The sequence below is a fragment of the Quercus suber genome, unplaced genomic scaffold (assembly GCF_002906115.3).
Source record: "Quercus suber isolate HL8 unplaced genomic scaffold, Cork oak 2.0 scaffold_413, whole genome shotgun sequence".
Classification (NCBI taxonomy): Eukaryota; Viridiplantae; Streptophyta; class Magnoliopsida; order Fagales; family Fagaceae; genus Quercus; species Quercus suber.
The window spans coordinates 642,395-664,651 of NW_027069864.1; the positions used below are offsets into that span (position 1 = coordinate 642,395).

At 35.4% G+C, this 22,257-nt stretch overlaps 1 protein-coding gene across 1 annotated transcript; it reads right to left on the minus strand.

Annotated features, from left to right (window-relative positions):
• Window positions 1–18,333: 18,333 nt before the first annotated feature.
• On the minus strand, window positions 18,334–22,062 carry LOC136062429 (uncharacterized). Its single transcript, XM_065761449.1, has 3 exons — window positions 21,996–22,062; window positions 20,056–20,511; window positions 18,334–18,881 (listed from the first exon to the last, which is right to left on the minus strand). The coding sequence occupies exons 1-3, from the start codon at window positions 22,060–22,062 to the stop codon at window positions 18,334–18,336; spliced, it is 1,071 nt and encodes a 356-aa protein (XP_065617521.1).
• Between the last annotated feature and the right edge of the window lie 195 nt (window positions 22,063–22,257).

Here is a 22,257-nt window from a genome sequence, read left to right on the forward strand (position 1 = left end):
CAAAATTCTCTCTGGAAGCTCTCTCAATATGATGGGTATAAGGGTGTATATATAGTAGGGTGAGAAGGGAATGCAAAACGTCAGTTTTTGCCAAACAGGGCAAGTTGGCGACTTGATCTCGCGGCTTGGCCAAATCGCGAAATCAAGTCGCGACATAACGGCCTAGCCAGACTGGAACTTTTGTCCTGTAGCGTGACATCTGGCGCGACCCTTCAGCTTCCCAGTGTGCCTGCCTTTCGCGGCTTGCCAGTCGCGAACTACCCGCGAGTCCTAGCCGTGAGACTCTGTTTTTCTTGCACACTCTTGAGTTTTTCTTCACATCTTCTCACACACTACCCTTACAATTTTCCCACCTAAATACAGGGTTTCTAAGTGCTAAATTACAAGCAAATTGGTCACGGAATAAAGCCAATTAAATGGTTGGTTAGATTCAACCTTACATGCTTTCCTCCGGTAAGGAACATAGAAGGAGATTTCTTTTGATTGATTTGTGGATAATAGGTGAAGAAGCAAGGACACCAGCAATTTGATAAAAATCACAACCCATGGATTCATCCCAACCTTCGAAAGCTATAAGATCCAACAGAGCAAACATTCTTGATCTCTAGTCATTAAGGGGGTGTTTGGTTCACCGTGATGTTACACTACACCATAATATTACATTATTGTAATCTTAATACAAGAATATAACATTACATTGTTTAGGAATATGATGAGATTAAAATGATGTGATATATTTTATAATTTTAGATTATGACAATATTAGAAAAAATAAAACAAACAAAAAATTTTAAGGTCACATCATCGTAGTGTGCATAACATTAAGATAGCATATTGCAGTGAACTAAAAGCTATGGTGATGAGCTCAAAGCAGATGTTCTACTCCCTGATAAAGTAACTAGCAGTTGACACTGAGTGCCTTGCTTGAGGACATGTGTCACCACGGATTAAGGACAAGTGGCAACTAATGGAGAAGAATTAAGACATGCCAGCTCATCTCGGCCTCAAACGAGAAGGCCGACGTGACAGCTTAGACTAATAGGTCAGCAACTTGGCCAAAGCATTATGAGGCCCGCCAACTCCACTGAAGTCAAAACTTTGTTTAAAAGAAACGAACAATGTATCTCCTTAAATGGCCGTTTCGTAATGTTGTTCTAATAACGTTATTTGTATTTTTTTGAAATACGTGTGGACGAAAAAATATATAAAAATACGTGTAATGTTGTTTAAAAACTAAAAACATGCGTTTAAACACATGTACCAAACATGCCCAGTTATTTAAAAAAAAAAAAAAAAAAGTATCTCTTTTTTTGCTAAACTTGTAGGTGATAAAGAGATACATTTTTTTAGAGATACAAAAAATGTATCTATTTATCAACCGCAAGTTTTGTTCCTCTAATTCGATAACATGTAAGGGGTATTGGCTCCATGGGAACATGTTTATTCTTCTAGGTTTTACCAAAACACTCATATAGTATATGTTTTGAAATATTGTAATAAATGTCATTCCATTTTAGTGCTTCTAATCATGCTTTTTAAAACCATATCGTAAATAAGAGATGTTCAAGTTTAAGGAGGCTAATATAAAATGAAATTTTTCATAATTTATTACAGTTTTTAATTAAGTAGATATTTTCTTATTATTTAAAATATTTTAGCAAACTTGTATAACATGACAATATTTTTAAATGTTTAATACATTTATGTAATTATCAAGAGTTTTATAACTTAATTAATTGGCGCATTCTAATCCATGACATCTAGAGATCAAATACTTTTCCTCATTGTAAATATCAAATTATATACATATATATATATATATATATATATATAATAAAAAATAAAATAAAAACATTTATGCAATTAGTAATTGACTAGTTAGACTGTAGGTCGAGCAGTTTAAAGGTCAATCATTTTAATTTTATGGGTTTTGAAAACTGGTGGCAGATTTACAGTTTGACCAGTCAACCGAATTTGATTTTTAAAAACCATGCTTTAATAATATTTACTTTAGAAAGTTGTCTCTAGGTACTTTCTTTGGTTTCATATTTGGTAGAGCAGTGGTGGCTCAAGGCCTAGGCCTAAGACCCTTTTTAAAAACTATTTTTACCTTTTATAAAAAGGCCCCAGCCCCTTTATAATAAAGCCCTAAATTGTAGATTAATACTAAAAATTAAAGGAGTTAATTTCGAATGGGAGGTTGTATCGATTTGATTAGAAAAATTATATATTTTGGTACAGATTAATAGTTGTGTACCATTTCAAAATTACTGTTATATATATATATATATATTACTAGACATATATTTTTTTTTTTCAAAAAAAAAAAAAAATGTTTACAAGGCTTATGTGTAAATCTCTTTTTTACTCAAATCCGAAATTGTTGGATTTAAAAAAAAAAAAAAAAAGAATCCGAAGTTGTTGTGCTTGTACAAGGCAAGGGATTGAGAGGTATTGCATTTGATGCAATTCATCCACTTTTTGTCACAAATATTTTTACTTTTTAACTTTATTTTAATATATTTTATTTAATAGTTAAAATTAAAAATTATTTTTTCAACTGTTAATTTTGGTCATTGATTACAATTACATTAAGTGCAATACCCTATATCTAAATCCGAAAGGCAAAGTATACCTACCAACATTTATTACTACTTTTTTAAGTTTTTATTCTCTTCTAGTATTTTTAGTATCTTTTATTGTTATTTAAAAAAAAAAAAATTACACTCTCTTTTCAAGATCAGTCTTATCACATTTATTGCTCTAGATTACTTTTTCTTTTCTTAGTTGAAGAACTCTGTTAAGAAATATGTGATTCAATGTTTGGAAAATATGTCACTATTTTATGTAATTGGCTAATCTTTTGACAAAACGCATTTTACTTATAATTGGATAGATCTATGATGTGTTTAATGCTTCAAGAAACAAGATTTCAATTTCAAGTGTTAAAGTCATGCAAGTCTGTCCAAGAATCAAGTGAAGAGATGATGTTCATTAAAACTCGACAGCTAGTATCTATTGAGGTTTAAAAGAGCTGTTTCAGCCCGAGGCTCGACAACTGCTTGACAGATAGGGTATTTATCGAGATTTATGAAGTTCTGATTTTCAGTTCTGATTTTCATCCAATCCATGAATATATGTAAAATATAAGGATTATTTTAAGGGCCGAAAAATGTTACACACAGTTGCACAAGAGCAAAATTCCACAAGTGTGAAGAAAAGTGTAACTGAAAACCTAGTTTGTCTTAGTTCTTCTTTCCCTTGAAGAGGCTGCTGTATTTGTACACCATAGAGTTTTGTAACCAAGCAACTTCATGATCTTCATCGTGTGATGAATAGAAAAACTTTGTAGCCAACATTCTTCTCAAGTTGGTGATCAAGTCGCGTATTGGGATCCGCGCAATTGGTTAGTCACGTACTGAGAGCTGTGCATTGAAAAGGAGAGATTGTCACTACAAAACAAGTCCAATTGGATATTGGGGTAAGGGTTCAACTATAAGTTGGTACAAGGTACTGGGATTCCTTTACTTATAACCGCTTGTTTTGATAATAGTGGATTCTCGGGAGTGGTGACCTTAAAATCACCCGGTGGGATTTTTGCCGTGTAGGTTTTCTCTATTCGTAAACAAATCACCGTGTCAATTTATTTTTTCTGCACACTTAGTTTAATTGGTGATTTCTTTGTGCTACCACGCATTTTACATGTTAATTAGATTAATTAATAAACTTGGCTAATTAATCAATTAATTCATCGCAAGGGGTCAATACATTCTTGGCCTATCAAGTGGTATCAGAGCAGGCACACTCTGATTAGGGTTAATCTTTGCTATGTGATCCATTGACCCCTATTTGTCATGGATAGAGGACAGTATCTTATCATATCTCCTTTATTTGATAGCACTAATTATATATACTGAAAAGTATGCATGAGAGCTTTCTTGCAGTCTTTAGATGAGAAAGTGTGGCAAACTATGGAGATAGGCTGGACCAAGCCTACGGAAGCGCCGGTTGACTGGGATGATGCAAAGATCAAGGTGGCAAACTTCAACAGCAATGCATTGAATGCTCTATTCAGTGCAATCATGAATGAGGAATTCAAGAAGATATCCTCTATTGAAACTGCTAAGGAAGCATGCATCATTTTCCAAACAACCTATGAAGGAACCAAGGCTATCAAGGATTCAAAACTTTAGAGGCTTATTACAAGCTTTGAAGGGATCAAGATGGAGGAGGATGAGTCATTCGATGAGTTCTATGCCAAGCTCAAGGACATAGTTAACTCAGTTTTTAATCTTGGGAAAACCATTCCTGAACCCAAGATTGTGAAAAATGTGCTCAGATCTCTACTCGAGAGATTCCATGCCAAGATCACTACCATTGAGGATTAAAGGACATTGACAAAATTCCTTTGACTGAGTTGGTTGGCAATCTGCAGACCTATGAGCTGGGTTTGACAAGGATCGGGAAATTGAGCAAGAGTAAGAGCATGGCATTGAAGGCCAAGAGCAGTGATATTAATAATTCTTCTGATGATGAAGATTCTAAGATGAAGTCCTACATCACCAGGCAATTCAAGAAGTTTATGAAGAATACCAATGCAAAAGGCTTCTACAAGGATCGTAGATAGCCGAGTTCTTCTCAATCTAAGAGCCAAGACAAAAGGAAAAAGGATGCAAGATGCTAGGGATGGCAGTCAGTACACTGTTCCCTCAGGACCAAAGTGTTTTAGGTGTCAAGGCTTTGGTCACATGAAACAAGAGTGCCCTACTTATCTCAAGACCATCGAAAAAAGAAAAGCACTTGCTGCTACCTTAAGCATCACCGAGCCTGAAGATGACTTCGATAATGAGGATGATGGAATCCTAAATGCCTTCACTGCCACTGTAAATCCTACTGAAGGGATTTTTGAAGATGTGGACAAAGAAGAGAAATTGGTGGAGTCTAAGTTTGGAAAGATGGATGAACAAGATGACATCCACAGCCTATGCAAAATTATATAAGGTCTCAGAAAAGCACGAGAAGTTGTATAGGTTGGCCTTCAAGAAGCTTAGTGATGTGGAGCTTGAACGAGAAGAAATCTCTACAAAGTTTGATGAAGCCAATCAGACTATTGGAGTACTGAGATTTGCGAATAATTTCTTGGCTGAGAAGACCAAGAAACTTGAGGCAAAATTGTTCCAAGTCAGAGCTTAATTGGAAAGGACTTTAAGCGCTAAGCTCAACGAGATGCTCAGTCTTCAGAAATCTGCTTCCGATCGAACCAGTTTAGGGTATGATTTCTCTTCTCCTAGTATTGCTTCTACTAGTACTACTGATTTTGTTCCTCCTACTAATAATGTTGAAACTGAGAATAATGATGTTTAGAATGAATTAGCTAGTGAGAACATAGATAAGGGTAATTCTATCTTAGGAGAACCCCCTAAGCTTGATAAGAAAGAGGAATTAAAAACCCTAGGGCTAAGAAGGAAAACTCTCAAAAACCAAAACGGAAAAAGCAGCATTTCTGTCATCATTGTGGCGCAACTGGAGATACTCGACCTAATTGCTATAAGTGGTTAGCCACTCAAAAAAGCAACAACATGATCACATCGAGAGATCAGAATCAGCTTCCATCCTCTTTTGCTCCTCTTGGAGATCTTCTCAAATCCCTTATGTTCCTTTTGAACTTGAATGGTTTTAACTCTTCCCCCTCACCGCCGGATCAATGGTTCTCTAAACGAAAAGGTTCTTTCAAGGTGTGGAAGGAAAAGGGCTCCAAGTGATTCTATCACTTTTTTTTCTCTCTCTTTGATTTTGTCTTGCATTACTTGTGTGTTTTGCTTTCTTGTTTTGAGTCAGTCTAGTTTTATGCATTGCTCTGTCTTTGTTCAACATGTTTTTGGTTGTTTTCTTTTTAGTTTTGCTTTATTTTGTTTTTATATAAAAATAAATAAAAAATTGAAAAATTGAAAAATACAAAAACAGTGTGTGTTTATGTACATTGGTGTGTACCTTGGATAGTCATTGAAACAAAGTTTCTTAAACTTTGTATCTTTTGTAGCTTAGATGAGCATCTTTATGCACAACTGTGGTTAAGGTTATCTGATGATGAGCTCTTGTCTATTTTCCGAGTTAACATGGTCCACATACTGCATTGTCAACTTTAACCAACTTGGGAATGCCTAGCACTACTTCCTTCTTAGAAACAATAGAAAGTTGTTTATAGCTTGCATGTCCCATTCCTTTGATGCCATAAGTCTTTGTTAGGCATCCGAATACTATTACAGACAATTTTGGCATCTGGAGCAAAATCACAGCAATTATCCATAGTACAGACCCCGCCAATAAGCTATTCACCTAGTTCATTGAGTACTAGACATTTTCCTTTAGAGAACAATACCATGAAGTCTTGATTACGAATCTGACTTATGCTCAATAGATTTACCCTCAGTCCTTCTACATATAGGACATTTGCAATGTCAAGTAATCCAGGTAAGTATATAATCCCTTTCCCTTTTATTTGAGATTTGCTTCCATCCCCAAATGTAACATTATCACCCATTCTTGGCTCAAATGTTTTGAAGAGAGAATGGTCTCCAATCATATGTCTTGAACAGCTACTATCAAGATACCATAAACATGTATCCATCACTTTAAGAGCAATATGCATCATGAAACATACTTCATGCTTGTTAGTCAACTCATATGGAAAAGTTCTTTCTTTGTAATTTCAGCTGGGTAACTTCAATAGAGCTCTCCTCTTTCTTTTGCTAACAACCCGATATGTGCTCCTTTTGAGACATCCTAGTCTTCTTTCGCATTTCTCGAAAATCAACTGATCTTTCACCAGAACTGATTTCATCAAAATATCTAGATACAAGTCCATTTCAATAAACATCAATTTCAAATAAATTTCAGACTTACATATCCTTAAACACTGTGAAACATCAATGTTAGAATCACAAGAGAAATTATTTAAAGAAGACTTGTTCATGTAATTAATATCCATGACAATTTGGGTTAAAGGATCACACATCAAAGATTAAAACCTAATTAGAGCGTGCCCGCTTTGATACCACTTGTTGGGTTAAGATAGCTTGACCCCAGTTAATTAATTCAATTACCCAAGTTGATTATTTAGGTCAAATTATATGCAAATCGGAGAGGCACTAACAAATTACCAAATAAACTAAATGTAGTGAAAATTAAATTGATACGGTAATTTGTTGACAAATAGGGAAAACCTTTCACAAGGCAAAAACCCCATCAGGTGAATTTAAAGTTACCACTCCCAAGAATCCACTAATCAATAATCTAGCGATTACAAGTATAAGGAATTTTATCACTACTGTGGCCTATCCCAAAATATCAACCTACAGTTGAACCTTTGCTCAAATACCTAATTGGACTTGATCTTGTAGCAGTCTGCTTTCCTTTGTTGCACAAAGGATGAAGATTAGGAAGCATTTGGTTACAAAAACCTAAGGCGTACAAGCGTAGTAGCTTCACACAGAATATATGAGTTCTAGGTCTCTATATCCGTGTATGACGGCTTCTAAAATATGCCTTATATATGATTAGGTTTGTAAGAAAAGAAACCCTAATCAAATAAGAAAACATAGGCAGAATTTCAGATCTAGAAATTCTGAGATTGTAATTCTCGATAGATCGAGCTTGTGTCGAGCTTCTTCATTTAACCTCAATAGCAGTATCTATCAAGCTTCTGTAGAGACTTTATCAATTAGCTTTTCTTCACTTGTTTCTTGGATCGATCTTCATGACTTTAAAGATACCACTTGATATGTTTGATCAACATACTTCTTGATATATTGAACTCAGCTTAGATCCACCCAAATACAACTAAAGTGCGTTTTGTGAAAGAATTAGCCAATTACATAGAAAATATGACCCTAACACAAGTTATTAGATTTAGTTAAACAAAGGGCATTCACTAGTTTCTTGGCTAATCCTGAATTGTCTCTCAATTGATCAAGAACGTCATGTTTATTGTCTCTCAACTGAGGCTTCTTGATTGAGACACAAGAAGCGTAATTCTAATCAAGCCCATTAAGTCAATTGATGACTAGTACCTACTTATTACACTATATGAGGGCCCACTAAACTCAACTAAAAGAGGTTAGAGAGAGCATCATCATGCATCTAAGAAGATCAAAACCCTAAGCCTCTTAATTTCACCAAATACCAAGTTTCACAAAAGCAAATCTAAAGAATAGTACTTACATTGGTGATCAAAAGTTGAAGCCACAAAGCCTTCCCTATTCTATAGTGGATAAGAAATCTTTAAGCCAATACTTGAAGTCATAGATATGGTTTGTGTCAAGAATTTCAAATTAGAAAAGTCCAAACTCTTTGGAGCAGATTGCAGGGTCACTTCTATAAGTGTTACTAGTTAGCAATTAGGAATTTTTTTTTTCAATTGTAAACTTTTTTTTTAGGAAAATTACCGAGCACTTTTATTCAACTAATTGCAAAATCAGAAACAACAAACTGGAAAATATTTGGTAGAACAAACTCCATCCAAACTAACAAAGGAAAAAATAACCTCACTCTCTTGGCTAAGGCATAGGCTACAAAATTACCTTGCCGCCTAGTGTGAGAGAAAGAATGAATTCTAAGAGTACTTGCAATAGAAACTATGTCTTTTATAAATTGACCAATGGCCAAATGAGCAAAATCGACAGCCGCAAGAGCATTGCACACCACCGCTGAATCTCCTTCAAAAACAGATTGCGGAATGTCTAATTCCACAATGAATTGAGTTTCTCTTCGAGCTACAATTACCTACAAGACCTCCACTGAAGAGGGGAGAGGTATTTTTTTCGGATAGTGGAGCTATAACTTCCCGTTTGGCATTACGGACTACTACCCCGATTCCTGCTTCGTTTGTATCTTCAAAGACCACCTCGACATAATTTGTTTTGAAGCTATCACCCACTGGGGAATTCAATTGTCAACAAATCACCTATGCCATTTATTTTATGCTTTGTTTTATTCTATGATTTCTTTATGTTGTGGTAACTTAACCAGAGCTCAATTGAATCTATAATCTATTAATGTGTAAAGTTGATATAATTCATCTAAAATCAATCGACGAGATGTAAATTGCCCTTTCACTTTCCATATAAAAAGTATTTAACTCATGTCATTGTATGTCATACTACATGATTAAGGAATATATCACCATACAAGATTTAAGAATTTCAGTCAAATAATTCACATGAGAAAAATAATAATAATAACTCACATGGTTGAGTTTCACCAACAAATGCGGAAGGATTGCAAGCTAACAGTTGCAGTACAGTCTCTCCATCCTTGTTTCTAGCAGTGGCTAAATTAGGGTTGTCCTCCAGCATTTCCAAGGCTACTCCTGCATTATTTTATACCAAATTTCCCAGGCTACTCTTGCATTATTTTATCACAAAAATAAAATTCCAAGCAAAAATATTCATGGACGGAATTCTTTTTCTTCTCCGTATTTAGTTATGTTTCATTGATAAAGTAAAAAATATTAAGAAGGAACATGTCGATATTTATTTCATGAAAGATAAGCTACGTAAAGCGTGCCATAATCATATGAGAAATACAAGCAACGGTTTCTTTTGAAAACTTTTTTGTCCTCATTCACTAGTTTTTACCTAACTAGTGTCGGCCGGGCACTGGAATTTTTGTTTATAGAGATTAATTAGAGGGCCATGATTGATCTTTGTAAGGTTGAAATTTATTAACTATCTTATTGGCTTTATTCTGTGTCAATTTGCTTGTAATTTAAGTACTTAGTAACCCTGTATTTATGTGGAATTATTGTAAGAGTAGTGTATGAGAAGATGTGAAGAAAAGCTCAAGTATGTGCAAAGAAGCAGAGTTTCGCAACTAGGACTCGCGGGTGGCTCGCGGCTGCAAGTTGCCAACTTCAGGCACGTGAGATGCACGCAGGGAAGCTGAAGAGTCGCGCCAGCTGTCGCACTACAGGACAAAAGTCCTAGACTGGCCAAACCGTTACGTTGCGACTTGATTTCACGACTTGGACAAGCCGTGAGACCAAGCCGCCAATTTACCCTGTTTGGCAAAAATCTGTCTCTTCGTATTCTCATCTCACCTCACTATATATAGACCCTTATACCCACTAAATTGAGAGAGCTTCCAAAAAGAATTTTGTGAGAGAAAACCCTAGAGAAAAACAAAATTGCCTCATCCCCAATCTTCATCTAAGAAACTCTACAAATTCCTCTACTCTCTTCCTCTCCATTGTCATACGTTTGAGAGGTCTTTTACCAAATCCTTATCTCACCACACCCATGTCTGTGAGAAGGTTTATTTGGTGTTGCGGGAAGCAGTTTGGAAGGAACCAATATACATTGGTTGATACTATGGTCAAGTAGCGGAATCTGGTAAGCTAGAAAAGAAAAAGGTTCGGCACAACCTCGTTGGAGCAAGAAGCTTGGAGGGCTTAGGTACCTGGGTAGATTAGGCTTGGAGGGTCTATTGCTGTTCATGTATCCCAACTACATTTTCTAGTGGATTATTGACCGCTTGGAGGGTGGCGGAGAGGTTTTACGCCGAGGGCTTCGGTTTCCTCTTCGATAACACATCACGTATTGTCTTTATGTTTGCATCTCTCTTCCCTTTATCTTTGCCTTATATTTACTGCTATTGATGTGTTTATATTTGGCTTAGATTAGTTACCTATTCAGTGATTGGCTTATGTTCATGTTCCGCACTTTAATTGTTTGATTATAAGCTTGAATTGGTATTTTTATAATTTGGGATCTAAATGTTCAAGGGTGTTTTATACCCATATTGAACTTTCAATTGGTATCAGAGCGGATACACTTGTTGTGTTTTTAATACCTGAGTGTGATCCTTGACCCCTTGTTGAGATGGATAGGTCTCAATCTCTCACTGTTCCACCATTTTTTTATGGTAATAATTATGCATTTTGGAAAGTCCGAATGAGGGCGTTTTTGTGTTCTATGGATGAGGCTGTGTGGGATGCTGTTGAAATAGGTTGGACAAAGCCGGAGGATGCCAAATCCACTTGGGACAAGGCAGCTCTTGCGGCGGCTAATGCAAATAGTAAAGTATTGAACGCCATTTTTTGTGATATCTCTCCAGAAGAATTTCACAGGATTTCACATATTACCGTTGCTAAGGAAGTATGGGAGATTCTGGAGACGACTTATAAAGGAACTAAGAAGGTGAAAGACACCAAACTTCAGATGTTGACCACTCGTTTTGAGCAACTAAAGATGGATGAGGATGAGTCCTTTGACTCTTTTAATAGTAAGCTAAACGAGGTGGTCGTTGGCAAATTTAATTTAGAGAAAAAGACGAAGGAGTCTAAAGTTGTAAGGAAGATCCTTTGGTCACTACCAAAAAGTTTTTGTACCAAAGTTATAGCCATTGAAGAGAGCAAAGATCTTGACAACATCAAGGTTCAAGAGCTAGTTGGTTCTCTGCAAACATATGAGTTGTCCCTGCCTTCTCAGAAGAAGAGCAAATCACTTGCTCTTAAAACAATTGATGAGAGAGTGGCATCACATGACCCTTCGGAAGAAGATGCAGTAGATAAAGATGTGGCATATCTTGTAAAAAACTTCCGAAAATTCTTGAAATAAAAGAATGGTGGGAAATTTGATGACAAAGGAAAATTTCAGAGTTCCAAGAGGGAGAAGAAAGAATTCCAAAGGAAGGATGATAGAGATTCCCAATCATCTCAAGGAATCACTTGCTTTGAGTGTAATGGATATGAACACTTCAAAAAGGAATGTCCCAACTATTTGAAGTCCAAAGGAAAGGTCTATGCCACTACTCTGAGTGACTCGGATTCATCAAACTCTGACTTGGAAGAGAGCTATGACGGAGAAGGAAATTACTTTGCATTCATGACCATTGCTCATGTGGAGACTTCAGAGGATTTGGATATTCTTGTGAAGGAGCTTGGTGAGCATTCTAATTTGAAGTCTATGGGGATTGTTGAAGAATCGAAAGATGAAGAGGAGGAAGATTCAACTGATCTTCAAAAGAGTTACGCCTCACTTCTGGAGAAATCGGGTGAGTATGCACGAGTGGCAAAGGCGGCTGTGAAGAAGATGAAGAAAGTTGAGGAAGATTACAAAAGTCTCCTGGCACGATACAAGGAGACAAAATGTGAGATTAAAGCACTTAATGGTGAGCTATCAGAAGCTTACACAAAAGTGAGATTCCTTGAGCAAGAGGTAGTGAAAGCTCATGCCAAGATAGATAGGGTCTTCTCCAGGAAGTTAGATGATGTTATTTCATCTCAAAAACATACCTCAGACAAATCCGGATTGGGATACGCCAGAGGAAGTAGCTCATCAGCAAATGTCACCAAAGAAGTGAAGTTTGTAAAGGCTAAGGAGACGACTGTGAATAGGTTTAGTCCTGAGAAAATTAAAGCTGAAAAGAAGAAGAATGTGGCTGTTCAACGGGTATTACATAAGTGCAGTAATCAATTAGAATCCAGATATGGAGTTAGAGGAAGATCACTCCCAAGACAGCAGCAGGATCCTAGAACAAAGTATGTTTGTCATTATTGTGGATTGCAATGACATACCAGACCCAACTGTTAAAAGCTGAGGGTAGACAACAATGCAAGTGCACCTTGGTCACGAGGAAGAAGAAATGATATGAGGACTTGGGGTGGTGAGCAACCAAGAAGCCAAAAACGTGATCCAAGAATGATGGAAGTGATGAAGATGATCGGTGCGTTCACTAATTGCTTGGAAAGCTTCACTCAAAGGTTTGACAGTCCTAACTCTCGTATCCGATCCGTCAAGGATATCACCCTAAACGCACGTGACGTGTGGGTGACAAAGGGTACTCATGCATAAGCATTATAACATGTCCATGCATCAAATTCTTCCTATGCTTTGTGAATATGATTGGTTATATGCTTTGTGTTTTTGAGTATTGATTTTTAATTTGTGTTCTATTTGTGTTTAAAATGCTTCTACATTTTCTTCGTTCGGATCAATCTTTTACTGTTTTTGTGTGAAAAATTCAAAAACACATAAAAAGTAGAAAATTCAAAAAGTTTGATCCCTTTGTTAAGTTTTGTCTCAAAGCATGTTTTACCTTGTACCTTTGTACTTATGGCTTTGTGCATTTAACGAGCTTAGCTTATCTCTCATGCACTCATATCATTGTGGAAGAAATTCTGAAATCTATGTGACTATTGTAAATAAATCTTCAACCTTGTCATGAATGATTAGTGAATGGTTTTGTTGATCTTGAGACATGCATAGACTCGTGCCTATATATCTTCCCACTTTTTTTTTTTTTTTTCTTTGCTAAAATGAGCTCTCTAAATGTAAATCTCAAAATGAAAAGAGATATAGAGCTGCAAAAGCCTGTCGCACAAACTAGTATTCGACTAGAAAAAAAGGGAAAGCGACCAAAATAAAATGTATGATGCCTAAAAAGCTAAAGGCTAACTCATCAATTGAAATATCAAAAATTTCAGGCATCTATCTCTCAATGAGAGTTTTTTTTTTTTGCTCAAAAGTTGCAAATGATATGTTGAATATGGAGCCAAATGAAAAGCTTCAAAAAATTGTTATCAAGTATTTGTGAGATGTCATATATGCATGTTTCTATAATTGAGATAGATCACATTATCTAGTGCTAGTTGTGTATGCCTTGATTGAATTGATCATTGAAGTTTCACATTGGACTAAGGACTATCTTATGTTTGATATCCACCCAAAACACACAAGTCTATGTTCAATAAATGTCATATTCATTTGTGTGATTGTACTTGATTAAATGTGTTTTCACATGCTCAATCTTTGTTGGTCAAACAAAAAAAGATTTTTTAGTGTTTTGATTTGTTTTTGGAAAGTACTTTGTTTTTACAAAAAATGTCAAAATTTTCAAAAATAGTGTTGCCCTGTTTTGGTGACTAAGTCGCCGGTTAGCCCAGTCGCATGTCTAGTCGCGAAGATCACTCAGAGATTTTTCGCGGTTAACTGGCGAGTAAATGCTCTAATCGCGAAAAAGACTTGGAAAATTTTTCCAAAATTTGAGTTTTCTAGTTTTCGCGGGTCAGTGTAGCGACTAGTTCGCGAGTGGAAGGTCCAGTCGCGAGAGGTACTCAGAGAATTTCACAGCTCATATCGCGACTATCTCATGGGTAGACTTTCCAGTCACGAAAAACACTTAGAGAAATTTCTCAAGTTTCTTCTCTTCACAGTGTTTCACGGCTTAACCTGGCGACTTACTAGCGACTTGATCCAGTCGCGAAAAACGCATGTTTTGCGTTTTAAAGACAAATTTTAAAACTATTTTTCAGTTTTTTCTCTTGAAGTTCAGTGTCTGTTCATCTTCTCCTTAAAATCTCTTTCTCAACACTCTGTGTTTCTTTGAAAAAGCTCTCAAATTCTGCATCATGTCTTCATCAAACATCAAGAAAAATGTATGGGCTTTCTTGTCTTCACTTTATTCATCAAGATTTCATTATTGTTCTCTTGAATCTGTGTGTTGTGTTGTTGGGTTGTGATTTTGAGGGGCTCGACCATGGGTTTGCATATATTGTTGAGTTTGGGTGTGTGATGCTATTTGCTCTTGTTGCATTGACTGTTTTGGATTCTTTGCTTACATTAGGTCACTTATCCTTAGTCTGAGCATTGATATTTGTCAGTTTGTTTTTGGGCATATGAATGTGGGGTTTTCTGCAATTTTTACTGTGGTTCTAAATTTATCTGTTTGGTTATGGTTTTGGTGATTATGGCTACCATTTGTTTTTTACTCTTAAGTCACCATATCATGTAGGTGTTGCTACATTTTTTTTGCACTGTTCATACCAAATGGGTCTTGACTCACTGTTTTTGAACAAATTTATCTGATTTTGTCTGCATATTTCAGTTTAACTTTGGCTAACTTGTTATATCCAATGTTTAGTTATCAACTGTGCTTATTCTGTGTTTGTGTTTGGTCACTCTGTTTATCACTATGTAACTAACTTGTTACTAATGTATGTGCATTTCCCCATTCTGTGCTATGTCTTGTTTGTGGCCTTTTCTGCTTGTTTACAGATGGCTGCACTTCCTTCAAAGAAGAAGACAACTGCTAAGAAAGCTGACAAAAGAATGAAAATGGACCCTAATCTATTTAGGTCTATCAAGCACTTTGAGAGATACAGAGATTTCTTTATGAAGGGTACCATTATCTAGGAGAGATTTGTTAACTTACATGATTTGAAGGACACTTTCATTCTAGGGTGCTTTGAGGGAAGAGGATGGGAGAAGTTGTTGAGTGATCTACCTGCAGTCTATGATCCCTTGATAAGGGAATTCTATGCAAATGTAATCATAAAGGATGAAGAGAAGAACTGCTGGGTTAGAGGACATGAGTTCACCTTAGACGCACATGACATTGATGACGTCCTTGGTCTTGAGGGTTTAGAAGAGTATGAATTCATCAACTTCAAAGACAGGATGATGTCTCTAGATACGGTCCAGGCTCGGATTGGTGGTACTAAGGAAGAGAAATGTGTCAACACTAATGCTTTTCCTATAGACATGAGATGTTTGACCACCATCATGATGTTCCATTTGTATCCTATAAGAAAGATGACTACTCTTACTAATTCCAAATCTATATTTCTCATGGAGCTCAAGGAGAAAGTCATCATTGACATCAGCTCACACATTTATGACACCATCTTAGATGAGACTAAAACTACTGCTAGGGCAAAGTTGGTCTTTTCTAGTCTTCTCATGAGGATCTTCAGAGCGAAGGGTGTTAGAATTCCTCAAGATATCAGTCCCTTGACTCCACTATCAACAATAAACAAATTCACCATCACAAGGATACAAAGTAGTCTTCCGGGTGGTGAAGAGTAAGGGGATCCAATGGAGACTATAGTAGAAGATGCAAAACAATCAGTCACACCCAGGAGCAGAAGAAAGAGGAGTAGAGCCTCAACTTTATCAGCAACACCTCCTCCCAATGCATTTCAAATCATCATGGAAAGACTTGATGGACTCAGAGAAGTTCAAAGTCAGCAGACTGAAAGGATGATAGTAATGCAGGATCAGATTGATGTGCTTTCAGCTAAGATTGACAGCCTCTCCACCAACCAGGAGTAGTGACCCTTTGGCCATTCTGGTCAAAAAAAGGGAGAACTTTTAAGGGCAATTTCTGAGGGGGAGTGCTTATTTTGAGGGGGAGTCTCACTATTATACACTGTGTTTATGTTGTTTGTGCTTATAATTTTGATACTATGCTTGGATAACTATTGTTGTTATAGGGTTGATACACTGTGGTTTAAGTTTGGTTTAATTATTATATATTGATGTTTTTTTTTTCAGTAGTTTTTCAACATATATAATATGATGTTATTTAGCATATTTTTCTTTTTGGTTTATACCCATGTTCTTCTGTAAACTTTAAGGGTTTGTTCTTATGCACAATTTGTAGGCCTTTGTGGTTTGTGTCATGCTTTATGCAGCCTTTGTGCTTTGTTAAATCAGTACTTCCAACTAAATGTCTTGCATTTTCCTCTAAGTATTGTCACTCTTGTGCCCTTGTAGGATTTTTCCTAGATGCACATACTTCATGTACTGTGCATTGGTTGAGTGTTGGTCATTCAAACCTTATGTTTATTATCTTGAATGTCCGGATGTTCATTCCAAGTGTGATCACTTGGCTATAATGATTACCTGTTTTGGTCTTGCCATGGTTTAGTGCTTTATTCCATTGTGCATGATCGCATTATGCTTACTCCATATGCATTACAAGTTTCTGTATACAATGAACTCATTGTATTGTTGTGTTTCAGAAGTTACTTGTTTTTATGGTTCTAAAGTTTCGTAGATTCTAGAGTTAGGTGTGAGTGAGTTTTCTAACTGTTCCCAACTCACGCGTTAAGTGTAGAGTTTGGTTTAGGGTTTTGTCACGGAATAGCCAAAGGGGGAGATTGTAAGGTTGAAATTTATCAACCATCTTGTTGGCTTTATTCTGTGCCAATTTGCTTGTAATTTAAGCACTTAGTAACCCTGTATTTAGGTGGGATTATTGTAAGGGTAGTGTGTGAGAAGATGTGAAGAAAAACTCAAATACGTGCAAAGAAGCAGAGTTTCGCGGCTAAGACTCGCGGGTGGTTCACGGCAGCAAGTCGCCAACTTCAGGCACGTGAGATACACGCAAGGAAGCTGAAGGGTCGCGCCAGCTGTCGCACTACAGGACAAAAGTCCCAGGCTGGCCAGACCGTTACGTTGCGACTTGATTTCGCGACTTGGACAAGCCGCGAGACCAAGCCGCTAATTTACCTTCTTTGCAAAAAATCTGTCTCTTCGTATTCTCATCTCACCTCACTATATATAGACCCTTATACCCACTAAATTGAGAGAGCTTCCAGAGAGAATTTTGTAAGAGAATACCCTAGAGAAAAACAAGATTGCCTCATCTCCAATCTTCATCTAAGAAACTCTACAAATTCCTCTACTCTCTTCCTTTCCATTGTCATACCCTTGAGAGGTCTTTTACCAAATCCTTATCTCATCACACCCGCGTCTGTGAGAAGGTTTATTTGGTGCTGAGGGAAGTAGTTTGAAAGGAACCAATATACATTGGTTGATGCTATGGTCAAGTAGCAGAATCCGGTAAGCTAGAAAAGAAAAAAGTTCGGCGCAACCTCGCTTGGAGGGCTTAGGTACCTGGGTAGATTAGACTTGGAGGGTATATTACTGTTTATGTATCCCAACTACATTTTCTAGTGGATTATTGACCGCTTGGAGGGCGGCGGAGAGGTTTTACGCCGAGAGTTTCGGTTTCCTCTTCGATAACACATCGCGTGTTGTCTTTGTGTTTGCATCTCTCTTCCCTTTATCTTTGCCTTATATTTACTACTGTTGATGTGTTTATATTTGGCTTAGATTAGTTACCTATTCAATGATTGGCTTATGTTCATATTCCGCACTTTAATTGTTTGATTATAAGCTTGAATTGGTATTTTTATAATTTGGGGTCTAAACGTTCAAGGGTGTCTCATACCCATATTGAATTTTCAATCTTAATCAGATAGAATTCGATATGAAGAATCTCATTCTTTATATATATATATATATATATAAGAAAAGAGAAGATCACAATGCTACAAATTATTTGATACTGTAGTTTCAAGAAAAAAGAAAAAATGTAAGAAAGATGGCATGGTAAAGTTCGTTGAAACTAAAAATTTAAGCTATGAAGTAAAGATGACCGATTAGTATATTAATCCGAACCAATACTTTCATACCACATTTAGAAAATGAGTGAAATTGTGTATCTTGTCCTCGTTTAGCTTAGATTATATGAACTTGTCACACCACTTTAAATGTTTAAGCCATGGTTAATATTTCGAATTTCAAAACTCCCCCTCCAAAAAGAAAAAAGCAAGAAACAGTATAATTTCTTCTGCTTACCATATAAGTCACCCTCAATGCAAGTGATAAATAAATCATCCTGCTCATCTTCCTTCCACTCGCGAACCACCTCTTTGGTCCGAGAATAAAGAAGCTGCACCATTTTTCTGTGTCCTAAGGAAGCAGCCATACAGAGTGGTTTCACCCCACTATGAAGGTTTGGCAGGTCACTATTTATTTCCAGCATCGCCATGGCAATATTCACATTTCCAGTTGCAGCAGCGTAAGTCAAGGCAGTGTTCCCAATCTCATTAACAGCTGTTAGGTTTTCGTATGGGTTGTTGTAAATCATCGTCCTCAATAAATTCCGCACAAATTTTTCCTGGTTTGCTGCTGCAGCAATGTGAAGAGTGGTTTCTTTTTTCTTTGTAATTATTCTTTGAATTCCTGTCATGTCCTTAACAGAGTTCCAATCACCATTCAGCGCAGCCAGATAAAGCTTTCCACGTGCGCACTCTGTATAAAGTAAAAATCATAGTACAAGTACAGGTATTTTATAGAAAAATAATGCTAAAGATACAAATAATTTTACAAAAATTTTTATAAACTGTTGATATGGTGAGTGATTATTGATAAATAAAAAAGTGATATTAATGATGGATTTAGATGAAAACCAATAAAAGGTTAACCATTTCAACATTTTGTAAAAATATTATAAAATAGTTTGTAACTATATCATTACTCTTTATATAATAGTAATCTTCTATTTTATTCTTACTGTTCTATTTTATACTTCAATTACAATATATATGTTTGATTTTTTTCCTCTTATAAACTATAGTTAATTTATAAACAAAATATATATATATATATATATGTATTACAAATTATAATTGGGGGAATAAAAAAGTTCGGCGCAACCTCGCTTGGAGGGCTTAGGTACCTGGGTAGATTAGACTTGGAGGGTATATTACTGTTTATGTATCCCAACTACATTTTCTAGTGGATTATTGACCGCTTGGAGGGCGGCGGAGAGGTTTTACGCCGAGAGTTTCGGTTTCCTCTTCGATAACACATCGCGTGTTGTCTTTGTGTTTGCATCTCTCTTCCCTTTATCTTTGCCTTATATTTACTACTGTTGATGTGTTTATATTTGGCTTAGATTAGTTACCTATTCAATGATTGGCTTATGTTCATATTCCGCACTTTAATTGTTTGATTATAAGCTTGAATTGGTATTTTTATAATTTGGGGTCTAAACGTTCAAGGGTGTCTCATACCCATATTGAATTTTCAATCTTAATCAGATAGAATTCGATATGAAGAATCTCATTCTTTATATATATATATATATATATAAGAAAAGAGAAGATCACAATGCTACAAATTATTTGATACTGTAGTTTCAAGAAAAAAGAAAAAATGTAAGAAAGATGGCATGGTAAAGTTCGTTGAAACTAAAAATTTAAGCTATGAAGTAAAGATGACCGATTAGTATATTAATCCGAACCAATACTTTCATACCACATTTAGAAAATGAGTGAAATTGTGTATCTTGTCCTCGTTTAGCTTAGATTATATGAACTTGTCACACCACTTTAAATGTTTAAGCCATGGTTAATATTTCGAATTTCAAAACTCCCCCTCCAAAAAGAAAAAAGCAAGAAACAGTATAATTTCTTCTGCTTACCATATAAGTCACCCTCAATGCAAGTGATAAATAAATCATCCTGCTCATCTTCCTTCCACTCGCGAACCACCTCTTTGGTCCGAGAATAAAGAAGCTGCACCATTTTTCTGTGTCCTAAGGAAGCAGCCATACAGAGTGGTTTCACCCCACTATGAAGGTTTGGCAGGTCACTATTTATTTCCAGCATCGCCATGGCAATATTCACATTTCCAGTTGCAGCAGCGTAAGTCAAGGCAGTGTTCCCAATCTCATTAACAGCTGTTAGGTTTTCGTATGGGTTGTTGTAAATCATCGTCCTCAATAAATTCCGCACAAATTTTTCCTGGTTTGCTGCTGCAGCAATGTGAAGAGTGGTTTCTTTTTTCTTTGTAATTATTCTTTGAATTCCTGTCATGTCCTTAACAGAGTTCCAATCACCATTCAGCGCAGCCAGATAAAGCTTTCCACGTGCGCACTCTGTATAAAGTAAAAATCATAGTACAAGTACAGGTATTTTATAGAAAAATAATGCTAAAGATACAAATAATTTTACAAAAATTTTTATAAACTGTTGATATGGTGAGTGATTATTGATAAATAAAAAAGTGATATTAATGATGGATTTAGATGAAAACCAATAAAAGGTTAACCATTTCAACATTTTGTAAAAATATTATAAAATAGTTTGTAACTATATCATTACTCTTTATATAATAGTAATCTTCTATTTTATTCTTACTGTTCTATTTTATACTTCAATTACAATATATATGTTTGATTTTTTTCCTCTTATAAACTATAGTTAATTTATAAACAAAATATATATATATATATATATGTATTACAAATTATAATTGGGGGAATATCAAATAGAACATTTATAACGGACATAATTGTTTTTTTACTGTATTGATATTATATTTTAAATGAAAATTTGATGTTAATTTGAGAATGTATTCTTAATACAATCGGTTGCTGACTTTAGTGATATCTTTGTCAGACATATCCATTTCATTAAGAACTCATGGAAACCATACTAGATAAGAAAGTAAAATATTTACCGTCGTTTGAATCGATATTATTTCTTGTCATTGCAACTTATCAAGTAAATTTTGTGCACCTGAAAAGAAAGATTTCAGTGTGGAATATAAATTGTGTGATGCATGATGAAATTTATGTTAAAGTTCTTTACATAAGCCAAATTAGCGCGATCAACTCATAGAGATAATTCTTATTTGTCAGAAAGGACAAACCCTATAATTATAATGGTTTGTACTTTTACCCAATCAGAATTTTAATATTTTCTTCTTTCCTTAATTTGGTGTAAGACTCTCGGGCCTTTTTCGCTGAATAATATTCTTTTTAGAATTATATGCCAAAACAACACTGTTTGAAATTTAATTGAAGAATTTGCCTCTTTAAAACTCATCTCTTCAAAGTTCAACATATCTTGAAGAGTCGAGTTTCGTATGAATAGGCTGCTCTGGTTGATTTTGATGTGATGTTTTAAAAAAAAAAAAATGGTCAACCTGGATCACGTCTCTTTGCAAGATCCACTTATTATTGAGACAAAAGTATTAACAAATCTAAAGAGAGACCATCATTCCATATTTTATAGAATAGTATTGGTGTCTCAGGATCTATGTTTAATTATTAAGTTTGAGTCTCAAGAAGAATAATAGATACTCTTTTTTTTTCCACAATTCTTTTTACAACATATGAGGTGGTAAATTGTAAATAAAAGACAATTAAGTAACGTTAGTGATAATTTTATGTTAAATTCAACATCTTATTTATATATATATATATATATCAAATGATTAAGCATAAATGTTCAAACTCAACACATGCAAGTTATTGGCCGAAACATTAGACCTAAGCAATAAAGATTTTGGGATGTCAACACAGACCAAGGGGACATTTTATAAAATTCATATTTAACCCAAAAATTCAAAACTGACCCTGTAAGATGTGGAATTTTTCATCATCAGCAAGATAATTTTGCAATTGAACACTATCATCATCCATTATATATATTCAATGCTTCAATAAATCTTAATTACAAGAAGTAAATCACCAAGCTAGTGAGTATGCAATAGAATTGCTTATTCCTATTTCGGTTTTGCATCCTCGAGCATATAAATCTTTTTAGAATTGATTATATTTGTTTGTTGGTAGATAAGTATTATCCATAAGACTTCAAATCATAAAATAAAAATAAAT